This window comes from Strix uralensis, chromosome 21 (genome assembly GCF_047716275.1).
Source record: "Strix uralensis isolate ZFMK-TIS-50842 chromosome 21, bStrUra1, whole genome shotgun sequence".
NCBI classification, from domain to species: domain Eukaryota; kingdom Metazoa; phylum Chordata; class Aves; order Strigiformes; family Strigidae; genus Strix; species Strix uralensis.
Genome location: NC_133992.1, coordinates 8,569,487 through 8,581,432, shown reverse-complemented (window position 1 = coordinate 8,581,432; position 11,946 = coordinate 8,569,487). Strand labels below are relative to the sequence as shown.

General features: G+C 58.5%; 1 protein-coding gene across 1 annotated transcript in view; it reads left to right on the top strand.

The window, feature by feature from the left end:
- Window positions 1–1,409: 1,409 nt before the first annotated feature.
- The window catches only part of RALGDS (ral guanine nucleotide dissociation stimulator), a 62,614-nt gene continuing 52,077 nt past the window's right edge, over window positions 1,410–11,946 (top strand). Inside the window, exon 1 of the mRNA XM_074891315.1 lies at window positions 1,410–1,538. Coding sequence (XP_074747416.1) covers window positions 1,518–1,538 — 21 coding nt within the window. The 5' untranslated portion in view covers window positions 1,410–1,517. The remainder of the gene's footprint in view (window positions 1,539–11,946) is intronic.

Below are 11,946 nucleotides of genomic sequence, written 5' to 3'. Positions count from 1 at the left end.
TGTCGCTGTTTCATGTAAAACTGGTATAAAGTTGTATGAATAGAAAGGCAGTTTTAACCAGAAATCTCTGCTGCTTGTATGCCCATCTCATCCCCCCTGCCCTCTTCCCCCGCTGCTGAATATTTAGCTAATTTAAAGCACATCAGATGAGTACAAATTACTTTAAAAAAGTGCTTCATTCTGGGTTTTTTTCGTAGTGAGTTTTGCCAGCAGCAAATTACATGGTTCTAGACCTTGTGAAGTATGTATTTTTTGCACTGTTCAGCACTGACACCGTTACTATAATTAGAATTATGTTGTTCTGGAGCAGCATCTAGTGCCAGAGCGAGCAGCCTGGCAGCACCTTTTGCTTTCCTGGCGACGCTCCCCCCTCCCCTGAACTGCTGCTTCTGCTGGCCTGGAGCCACCGAGGAGCGGGACGGCCAGATGTGCTGGGCCGTGCCTGGTCCCCAATTCCCACTGTGACCCTGGCAAAGCTGGTTCTTCCCGCTGGCTGGCTCCTGGGGCAGGGGGCTGCTGGTCGCGGTGGCACTCGTGTGGGGGCCGGGTGTGTGTCCTGGGGTCCCCGGGAGGGCGGTGGCCAGCTCTGCACCCCCACTCCAGGAGCATCGCTCGGCCACGGAGAGTGACGCAGGCTTCTCTCAGCTCCTGCTTCTCCTGACATCACTCTGCAATGACGCACGTCACCGGCCTCATAAATGTAAATTACGGGGACTGGAGCCGTTCACATGCAGCCTCTGTTTCCAGGGCAACCCCGCTCGCTCAGCCCCCGCTGTCTCACCAGCTCACGCTCCAGCACACCGACTGAGCACCCAGATCTCCGGCAGCTTTTTCCCCGGGTCCCTCCGTGCCCCCGTTTGGGGTGTCGGGCTGCGCAGAGATGAGGCCGGGGCTGGATGTCCGTGTGCTGGCAGCAGGGTCCGGCGGCGGCGCGGTGCCGCGCTCCCCTCCTTAGCGGTGTCTGGCCGCGCTGCCCGGGGGATCTCGCCCAGCGAGTGACCCCTTGCTCTGCCCTCAAGCTCTTCTCTTCCTATTTATAGCCCGCGCAGCAGCGCTGTGCCAAAACCCTCCCTGGCGAGGCCTGCAAGGTGCTTTCCCCCCCACAGCACCCACCTCCCCCGGAGAAGGGAGGGGGGGGGGCACCCAGCAAGAAGCGGGGTGCCCAGGGCACCGGGCAGAGTGTTCCCCTGGTGTCCGCCCAGGGGTGCCCGTGTGTGCGCCCACGGGTGCGGGGGTCGCTGCCTCCCCCCTTCCCACCTGCCGGCGCTCGCCCGCAGTCCCCGGGCCGGGCCGGGCGCGGTCCCCGCCCTCCCGGTAACGTCGCTCCCGCCCCCGCCGCGCTCGGTGCCGCCCCGCTCTCGGCTCTCCCGGCCGCGCTCCGCGCTGGCGGCTCCCGGGGGGCGGCGGGGCCCCATGGCCGGCGCGGCGCGGCCGCGGCCGCCGGGCAGCGCGGAGAGGCGCTGAGCCCGGCCCCGCGGAACCCCGGAGCGGCGGCCGGCGGAGGTTATGCGCGGGGCATGATGATGATCGACACTCAGGTGAGTTGCGCCGATCTCCCGTCGGCTTTTGTCTCCCCGGAGCACTTTCCCGGTGTCCCCAAGCCTCCCCGCTCCTCCCCGAGCGCCGGCCGGGCTCCGTCTCCTTCAGCGCCCCGGCTGGAGCGGGGTCAGGGTGCGACGGGTGACCAACGCGTGTGCGGCGCTGGAGAGCGGGTGGGCTCTGTCGGGGGTTTCTCGGGGGTCTGTAGCTGCAGGTGCCTGGCCCCTTGCTGCCTGCTGGTGTCGGGGGACACGGTACGTGCCCGCAATCCAGACCCCTGGTCTGCAGCGGGGGCTTTGGCAGAGGAGAAGCAGCAACCTTTGCGGAGGGGAGGGGAGGGGGGGGGGGGGGGGGGGGATCATGTTTTTTGCTTTCTATCTGTGTAACGGTTAAGTGCGCCAATGGAAGTGGAAATGAAGAATTAGGAATGAAAGCCAGACGGTTTGGGACAGGGTCTCGCTGCCGGTGCGATGCTGCAGCCGTTCCTGAGCTGGGTGGCTGCTGGCGGGCTGCGAAGCTGCTGCGTGCTGTGCCAGGGCTGCAGCGCGGCGGGCCGGGGGCACCAGGAGGTCCCTCGTCTCTGCCTGGGGTGTTTATGAGCCTAAATGAAACTCAGCTGAGCCAAGGTAGACAAAAGCTCTACACTCACAAACACGCTGGTGCTTTTGGGGGCTGGGGAGGATGAAGCAAAGGTGTAAAATTTGGGGGTCTCATCAGAATGTGGCTCTTTGGTCCTGATGCTCCGCTGATGCTTCTCTGACTTTGTACTTTATGTTCCCTCCCCAGCCCAACCCTGGGAAGGTAAGGGGGGGTCTGTGCTGCTGCACTTGTGGGGGTGGTGGGAAGGTAAGTGGGCAGTGATGCTCCTGGGAGCCCAAGAATGAATAAAGGGAAGGGCTTATGTTGTGGTGGAAAAGTCGACTGGGACCCATTTTTGGACTGGAAAATGTGCATACCAGAGCCGCCTCCGTGGGTCCGTTTGATCTGGGCCTCCATTGCCTTGATCCAGCCCTATAAACAAAAGCTAAATTAGCCCTGTTGGGGGTAAGTGCGTGAGGCAGGAGCTAGTGCCAGCATGCCTGCGTGCTGGGTTGTGGCACATCCCATTGGAAAAGGGCAAAAATACAGGGGTTTGGATCCTGACCCTGCCAAGGGTCAAGAGTACTTTGTCACCATGACTGCAGAGAATAATCTTGCTGGGAGATCTGGAAAATTATAGATGTAAAGCTGTCTAGAAAAAGATGTCCAGAGCTCAGTCTCCGTTCCACGTTGGGGAATGCACATTGCATTCCTATGGAGTCTCAACTTTAGCCTTGCCATCACTTTTTATACTTACCCCCATTTTATAGATGGGTAAACTGAGGCACGTAGGGGTATTTGTTACAAGCCTGGGACCTTGCGTGGTGGGTGTTATGGTGGAGAGCACAGGTTAGAAGTCCTGATACCGTCTGCACGTCGTGCTTGAAGAGGATGAGCCACTCCGCTGTTTAAGGGGTGCAATTCGTGGAAGTCCCGTCATTTGTGACTACCAGTTAAGAGGAATTTCCAGCTGCACCCACAGCCGCACCCTGCCAGTTCTTACGGCTGTACAGCTACATTTTTTATGCCTCATAAATGTTTCTCTCCCTGGTTGCTAAGGGAAAGACCCACACAAACAACTGGGAAAACAGTGCTATAAAGTAAATAAGCTGAGCAAACAAGGAGATTTTTTTTTTTCATGTCTGATCTAATTGCTGCAGGTGTGTTGTTCAGGGTGTCATGACATGTGAAAGCAAAGGTTCGTGTGCAAGGGTGAATTTCAGCCTTTCAAACCGAAACCTGCCTGCGAGCTGGGTCAGAAGGTGGCTTCCATCCTGAGCCCAGCTCCCAGAGCTGCAGACTCATCCCCCCTCTCCCTGGCCATTTGGGCTGGAGAAGGGAGCAGATGGTGGACACAAGCAGCCGTGGGGCCGGCTGAGGGCAGGACGCAGAGTGCCTGAGTGCAGGCAAGAAAGGCTGGAGCTGAATTTGTTTGTGCATCTCTGTCATCTGCTCCAAGGCAGAGAAGGGAGCTGTGTCTGCAGTGACTCCAGTGGCCGGGAGTTAGCTCCTGGTGGTGCTGTGCCGTGGGGAGGAGGGCGAGTTGGCAACAAGTGACCGCACGCGAGAGTCCAGCTGGCAGCAGGGTCTGGGATGAAGCGGGAGGAGAGATGCAAAGTCCCTCCTCAGCGTGGTTCAGCTGCTCCATCTGGAGCTCCCGCTCACGCATGTGTGTGCGCCCGCAAACAGGGCTGATCAGACATGAACAGAGGCTGCAGCGACTGCTGCAGGCTCCAGAATAAATCTCAGGGATACTGTAATGATTGATTTGACATCCTGTAGCTCAGTGTGGTTTCTTATCTTTGGGGTCAGTTTGCTTTGAGATGACTCTCTATGTGAGGAAAGGAGCAGCTTTTCAGGACTTTGTTTATTCTGGGTGTCTTTGGGGTTGTGTTTTTCAGTTCCTCGCAGTGTTTTCACTGTGCTGTTGCCTATACGGTGCTTGGACCTTGAGAAGCAGGGGTCCTGATCTTGTGTGGTGATCTTAAAAGCAATCTACGCTATCCGTCAACGCTGGGTTTGCTTCTGATACCTTTCCTATTGCTATAGCAACACATATCTCACAGAGGATGCCAGCACGCTTTCCAGGCAGTGTACGCAGAGAAAGTGCTTCACCTGCCCCCAAACTGCAATCACTTGTGGAGCAGGGGTGCCTAGTTGGCAACTACACACAGCTGCTGGGGCTGGAAGGTGCAGAGAAACTGCTATTAGCTCCCTCGGGCTGACCCTGCTCTCCCAGGTGTCCCTACTACCTGGAGTATCCCTAGGATAGCAGGGTGACCAAGTGCATGTGGGAGTGCGTGGTATCTAGTGCCAAAATTTCTCTCCAGAGGAGATGCTGAGGATGGTGTTGGGCAGCTTGCCAAGGCTCGGTGGCTGTTAGGGGCTGTTTTCCTTTTCCCACCCCTTGCCTGTAGAGAGGCTGGAAGATGTGCTTCACCCGCAGGGTGCTGATGGAGGAGAGGGGTGCTTCTTCCTCCATCTCCTTCGCAGCCTGCGCTCACAAAATGGGCTCTGCTCTTCTGTGCAAACCAGAGGCTGGCCCCAGTCGTCCAGCTGTGGGTGGCCATCAGGACTGCCGTAGGGTTGCCTTCCCGCTGCAGGGATGCTTGGTGCTGCCTCCGTGCCTGGCTTGGTGCTGGTTGGGGATACCTTTTGCGTGCCGTTGTGACTGGCGTGAGCTGTGTAAGCCGGTGCAAATGCCTTGTGTGGGCAGGCCACGGGCTGTCCGGCCGCTCGGGGCCAAGCGGGGCTGTGCAGCAGATGGCACTGTTGTTTTCCCTATGAGTTATTGGGTTTTGCCTTCATCAGTGCTGAGGAGGGTCAGTGGTGACAGGAGCCAGGGCATGGCAGGAGCCCGGCTCTCTTGGAAAGCGGCTGCGGGCCAAGCTGGGCTCCGCTGCGGGGAGCAGAGCTGCTCAGCGGAGCTTGGTGTTTGCGTCTTGCTCACCAAGGAGGAGCTGTGTTTGGCTTCTTGGTGATGAGTAATACGAGCCAGCTCCATCCTTGGAGACTGAGGTTCAGTCCCAAAGCCACCGTGGGCCTGCTGTGAGACCTCAGCAAGGCCATGTCAATCACTATGTCCCTCCTATAAAAAGAAAGCCCTGATCCACAGCTCCCTTTTGTGCTTGTTCCCAGTGTCACCAGTCAACCCATCCCCCAGCTTTCCCTAGCCCTCAGTAAACAACAGGCAAACGCGTGACCTTCCATCAGCAGTGGCTGGAAGAGGTGCCTTTGCTGCTTCCCAGGCAGCCGCATCCGTGCTGTTGGTGTTGGTACAGCAGTGTTCAGTGAGGTGCGTGGAGCAGCGCCGGGCGTTCGGGAGAGGCCGTGGCAGCCGCTGGTTGGCAGCTGTTTGGGTGCTGAGCTGTCTCCCAAAAATCCAGTTTGCTCTGCCTGGGGCCAGCCCCCGGCTGCCGCGGGATCCTCTGGCAGCAGCGGAGCCTCCAGATGTTAACAGGTTTTCCTGCTGGGACTGCCCGAGTCCAGCCTGCGTGACCTGTAGCGAGGGTTCACCCATCTGTTTTCCTTGGGGATCTGCATTTTAAATGACTTGATTTCTTGGGGACCTTTTGGCTCCCAAGTCACCCCGGGTGCGCCTGCGTGTTCGCCCTTGGCCCTCTGCCCCTTCACCCAGCGCCTTGGAGTGGGCTCTCTGCGGGATATCTCTGCGGATATTCGCTGATATTCCCCTGCCTTGCAAGTTTTGGCTGCGGGTCAAAGACAATGTTTGTAGACATGAGCTGACGTCAAAGGCGGCTTGGCGGTGGCGTGCTGGGGGATCACAGGCTTCCAGGACAGACTTCCTGCTCCCTTGAGGCCCGGGAGCGCAGCGGGAGCATCCACTGCAAAGATTTACAGCTCCCCAGTGCTCCCCGGTTTGATGAGCTGTGCTCTGGCACAGCCCCACGGGCTCCTGCCCTCCCGTGCCTGGGGCTGGTGAACGTTGTGTGCTCCCTGGAGTAGCTGTAGCTGCAATACAGCGTCCTTCACCACCCTGCCTGGAGAGGGATTTCAAAGATGGGGGGAAGGAAGGAAAGAGGCAGGGCAAGGGGGGTTGAGGTGGAAGGAAGGGGCACAGCGGTGCCCCCATGGGTTGCTCGCCTGCTGCAGCTCAGAGGGGGTGGAGACGCCCTCCCTTGGTCTGTCCTGCTTCTGCGTAGGGTCTGGAGAATATCAGAGAGGCTTTAGGTGTGGCGCCAGATCTCTGGGATGTCAGGGCATCCTAGATAAGGCTCCACACTTCCCTGTAGGGTCTAGGAAAGAAAGGAAGGAGGGGGAGAGAAAAATGAGTGAGGTGTGGCGTAGATATTGCCTGCTGTCGGCTGACCAGCGTGTTAAGAGGGATCACCTGTGTGACTGGAGAAGCACTCCGGGCAGTGTGGGAGGAGGGGGTGTGCAGCTGGGGTGCAGGTTGCCGGCCCAGCCTAGAGGCGATGCTCTGCCCGTGTGAACCTGCTCACAGCCTCCCTGAAGGCACACGCTGGCTGATATTACCCCGAAAGCTGTGTCTGGTTTGCACCCTCACGGGTTTCTCAGGACATCCGCTGTTCCTTTTTATCTTTCCTCTTCCATGTGGTCCCAATCTGTTTCCCACTCCCTTGCTATAAACGCCCTGCCTGGCCTGAAGGCAGGAAGCAAACGCTGCAGAGTGTTCAGCACCGAAGGAGCCCGCCTGGCTCCGAGCAGGCCGTCGGCACGGGATGGGGAGGTCGGAGTCATTTCACAGGGTGGCCTATAGGCCCCTTTGAAATCTTTGGCAACCGCCTTGCCCTGCTCTTTTGGCCCCGCAGCCTTCATGTCGCAGCGGATTTCCCACCGTGTGTTTCCTGCCCATCCCTCTCAGCACTGTGTCCCACACTGTCACGGCTCTTCACCTCCCTGGAGAGGAGATGCCCCCAGCGTGAAAGACGGCAATGGGTGGCCGGGGTGGTGTGACAAGGTCCAGGGCAGGCAGAAACACCCTGGTCAGGGTGGCTGCTGCTGTGTGCTCTGCTCTGAATTACAGGGAACAGGAACAGCCAGCCCTTGGCTGCTTTCTAGCCCCTCTCCAAGGCGATTGGGCAGCCCCGGGGGGAGGGCCAGTGGTCAGGTCTGCTGGGAGAGGATGGAAGGGTCTTCCCACGGCAGTACTGGTGGAAAAGTGCAAAAGCATTGACTGTGCCACCCCTGAAAACCACTTCTGCCCGAGCTGTGGGGTGTCTACGGGGCAGGTCCGCTGGGTGCACACCAGGAGAGGGCAGCTGGTCCAGGGCAGGAGCAGCTGAGGGATGGGGCTGAGCTCTGCCTGTGCGGAGGCTGAAGGAGCAGTGGGGTGTCCTTTCTCCGGGTGGCTTTTTCCCTGGGAGAAGTCCCACCTTAGCTGCCTCGTGCCCAATAGGCTGAGGGGAGCACAAGTCTCCTCCTCATACAAACGCTCGGGGCTTGCAGTTGTTGAAGGGCCCTGTTTTGCTTGGCAGAGGTTGAAAGTCCCAGCGGGCTTCAAACCTCCCGTTCAGCATTTCCATGGTGACAGGCAGGCGCTTCTGGTGGCTGCGCCGTCCTTGGTGGCACCAAAACAACGCGGCTGGTGCAAACGTTGGGCCTCGGTGGGGTGGGTTTGCAAGCCAGAGCCTGTGGCCCCGCAGCCTTGTTCCCGTATGGGGGAATTGGACACGCTCCTTCCCCAGTGCTCACAGAGGGCTGTTTATTTTGCCCTCAGTGGGATAAGCACTGACAGGAGGAAGAGTTTTGTTTAGGAGAGCTGTGCCCGGCCTCCTGCTCCGTCACACGCACGTGGCACTGATGGGGATGCCTGCAGTCATGTCCCCTGACAAAGAGCGCGTCCTGTGCCTCTGCATTCATAACCTGTCATGGAAAATATTAGGCTTGGCAATTTGCAATGCTGTGTGAATAACTAATTAAAGGGAAGGGAAGGGGAGATGACTGATAAATGCTTCCACAGTCTGGGGAAGGTGCATTTCTGCTGGTGGAAAGGCATTTATCTTCCTCCTGCCACAGCACAGACCTTCCTCCTCAGGCTACCCACTGCAGATACCCCAACCATGTCGTTTGGAGGGGATCTGGACTGGGAAGGCTTTTAGTCAGATGAGGCATCGGCCAGACATCCGTATTTTGTGCAGTGGCGCAGCCCCTCCTGTGGCACTTGGTGAGAGGTCTGGCCACAGGACCCACGGCCACTCCGGTCTCTGCCCCTGTGTGTGGCTCGGCAGCGCTTCCTCGGAGCTCACCAGAGCGCAGAGGCTTCTCGCCCTCGTACAGAAATGCAGCATGACTCTGGGGTACCTGGGGCTGGGTAGGAAATTGGGATTTTACATCCTCTGCAAGCTTGATTTCCCCCCCCTCCCCCCCGCATTGGCTGTTATTGCAAACTAGGGAGGAGGGATGCGATCTTGAAACGTTTTGCAAACAGAAGTATTCTGAAAAATATCCTTTCTCCTTAGGAAGTCGCAATGCAATTGACGTTCTTCCATGAAATGTTTATATATTTTAGCCAAAGCAATGTACTTTTTGCTGGGAACCATCTAAAAGTATGACCAGGGTGGTGATAATTAGGAAGAGATTGGAATGCAGTGATACTTGTCAATATTTCAGGGGCTGAGTCCTGCAGGTTTGCATGTGTAGGCACCATTTCCCTGTGCAAGGCCTCCCAGCTCCTTTGTGCTCTGGCCAGTGACCCGCAGCCGAAGCACGTGTTTCTTGGGAGGATCCCACATGCTTCTGCGGGGGCCACCACCACCACCAAACACTTGGGTGTCGCAGCCCCGCTTTTGGGGAACTCACCCAGCACCTACCGGAGCCGGGCGCTGCACCGGGTGGCTCTAACTGCTTATACAACTCCCCTTTGCGCTGTTCCCAGTGCTGCTTGAAAGGGTGTTTAGTTAATAGGATTATAAAGCTTTCCTGTCGTTAGGCAACGGAAATCAATGGTGGGCCTCCAGGGCTGAGTTTCATCCGATTTACAGCACAGTCACTAGATGGCTGTGCTGGGTGTGTGGCGAGAGCCTGGTATGGTGCTGGAGGGAGGACGTACTACCCCCCGTGCTGCTCTGGGGCCTCCTGCAACACAGACGATGCTCTCGGTCCGTCGGTGCCAGCCACGTGTTTCTCGGGCTGCAGGGGTCCTGGCGGGTGCAGTGCCTGGGACCACACGGGCGGTCAGGATGCTGATGCAGCCCCGTGGTGCCGGCTGTGGGTCCCAAAGCGCTGGGCGGTGTTCCCCAGCTCCCGCGTCTGCTGCTGGGCTGGTGTGGGAAGCTCAGGCGCTCTCCCTTTCTCCAGCCAAAAATGGTGGCTTGGCCTAAAAGCTGAGAGCAGGCGCTGCTCTGCAATGCCTGAGGGGGCTTCAGCCTCCTCTCTGCTGTAAGAAAGGAGTCCCCATCCCTGGAGGGGTTGAAGAGTTGGGCTGACATAGTGCTTAAGGATCTGGTGGAGTTGGGAACGGTCAGGGTGAGGTTCATGGTTGGACTGGAGGAGCTTCAAGGGCTTTTCCAACCCAGATGATTCTGTGATTCTGTGAAAGCGTCTGGAGACAGCAGGGTGGTAGGGTGGCTCAATCTGTGCAATGCAAAGTGAGTTCACAACTCGCCATCTCCAAAATGCAGCGAGCTCCCGGCCCCCAAGGGGCTGCAGAGCTGGCAGGGGCCGGGGCTGGGGGGTGCAGCCCCTCCGTGGCAGGGTGCACGTCTGCGCTGTGCGGGGGCCAAGCTGGGGAAGCTGAGGGCCGGCCGCAGCCCTCGGGGAGGTCAGGGAAGGGCCTCTGCGCTCTCTGGACTGTGTCCACTGGAGCTGACAGCCTTCGGGCTGGGTCAGTCCCGCCCTGCCGTGTCCTCGCCTCCCTCACCCTCCTGCGAGGGGACTCCAGGCTGAAATGCCTCTCCTGCTCTGCTCGGGGGCCATGCCTCGTGGGAGAGCTCTGCAAAAGGCATCGGCTCCCCTTGCCACCGAGGAAACAACATCAAACCCTTCACTGTCCTAACGGGAGGGTGGGGGGCAGCTGAACGGGGGCCCTGAAGGAAACTTCCAGGAAAGTCAACCTGCTTTAGGAATCTGGCCATGCAACGAGTGTTTCCCGTCCCCATGGCTAACACGAACTGCCAGAGAGGGGACTGCACGTGGTGGAAACTTCTTTAAACCCCTTAGCCTGCAAAGCAAGCATGAACAGGGAGGGTCGTGAGAGGCTCAGTGCGTAGGGCTGGACACCTCCGAGCCGCCACAGCTGTGTCTCTTACCTGCCTGAGCCTGCAGTTCATTGTCTGCCAAGTGACACGGAGCAGTGATGGGGACCTGCAGATAACCTCTTGGCCATGTGTTATGTAGGCTAAAGCGTGCTTGAGGAGCTGAGGTGGTTTTAGACTCCACAGCACGGTGTCCTGCAGACAAGAGCAGGCTCCAGGGCTGGGGGGGCAGAAACCTCCTCCTCTGGGTTTGTTTAAGCTTCAGCTAAGCTGTGGAAAATCTGCTGAAGGGAACAACCCTGCCCAGTGCTGGAGGCTTGGCCAAGTGGGTAAATTAGTGGATGCTCTGTGCTGGCGAATGCTCCGGGTAGTGCGTTGTGCTATACGCCGCGTCTGTGTGCTCCCTGTTTGCATGTGGGCCTGGGCACACGCAGACATACGCCCGGAGAGATGCCCTGGCCTTGCTGCCAGCCTGGCCTCTCACCGCAGACGGCTGCTGCTCTGGCCTGGTTGGCAGGTGGAATAAACCCCTGCGGAGAAATTACAATTAGTAACAGCGGGGATTGTCATGCTCTCCATTTCCACCGATACCTTCCTCTTCTCCAGCAAAGACTTGTTTGCAGTGGGAAGTGCCTGGTCGTGCTGCTGGGCCGGCGTGGGGACAGCTGAGCTCTGCTGTGCCCACCTGAGTCCCAGTGAGGTGGCTGGTGGCACTGCCAGGGCATGGCCCGGAGCTGGCCCTGGAGGAGCCAGGCTGGGCTCTCGTTTGGGAGCTTATTCTTGGCCCCGCTCCTTCTTAAACCTGTCTGTGCTGGAGTGCTGCGGGCTCCCTTGACAGACAGACGTTTTGGGAGACGATGGGGCTTTTTCTCAGATTTGGAGCTGGCAGGGAACAGCTGCGGTGGGCATATGGCAGTTTGTGGCATCTCCTCACACTAGTACCTCTGCAGCGCCCAGCCATGTATGCCCAGCCTGGGGAGGTGGGCACCTGTGTGGGACTACAGTCATCCCCGCAATACACGCACAAAACGTGGGCAGGCCCTGTGCCAAGGATCACCCTCTGCAACTCCCTGAAAGGAGCTTCCAGAGAGCTGGGGATGAGTCTCTTTAATGAAGTAACAAGCGCCAGGACAAGAGGGAATGGCCTCAAGCTGCGCCAGGGCAGGGTCAGACTGGCTCTTAGGAAGGATTTCTTTGCAGAAGGGGTTGTTGGGCGTTGGAATGGGCTGCCCAGGGCAGGGGGGGAGTCCCCATCCCTGGAGGGGTTGAAGAGTCGGGTTGACCCAGCGCTGAGGGATCTGGTGGAGTTGGGAACGGTCAGGGTGAGGTTCATGGTTGGACTGGAGGAGCTTCAAGGGCTTTTCCAACCCAGATGATTCTGTGATTTCCCTGCATCAGAGCTGTGCCCGGGTCTCTCTGGCAGCACAGTGTGGTGCACGTGGGGTGGGGAGATCAGGGAGATGTTATTAGGCTCAACCTAGTGGGAAACTGAGATCAGTTTTGGGGAGAACGAGGAAGGAGGGTTGTGGGGACAGTTATGAACTGCAGGGAGTTATATGGTGATGGCCCTCCTCCTCGCCTTCTCGCAGCGTGGTGGGGCCGGAGGGAGTGGGCAGCTGCTCCGTGACATCTGCCCAGGTCCTTCCTCCGC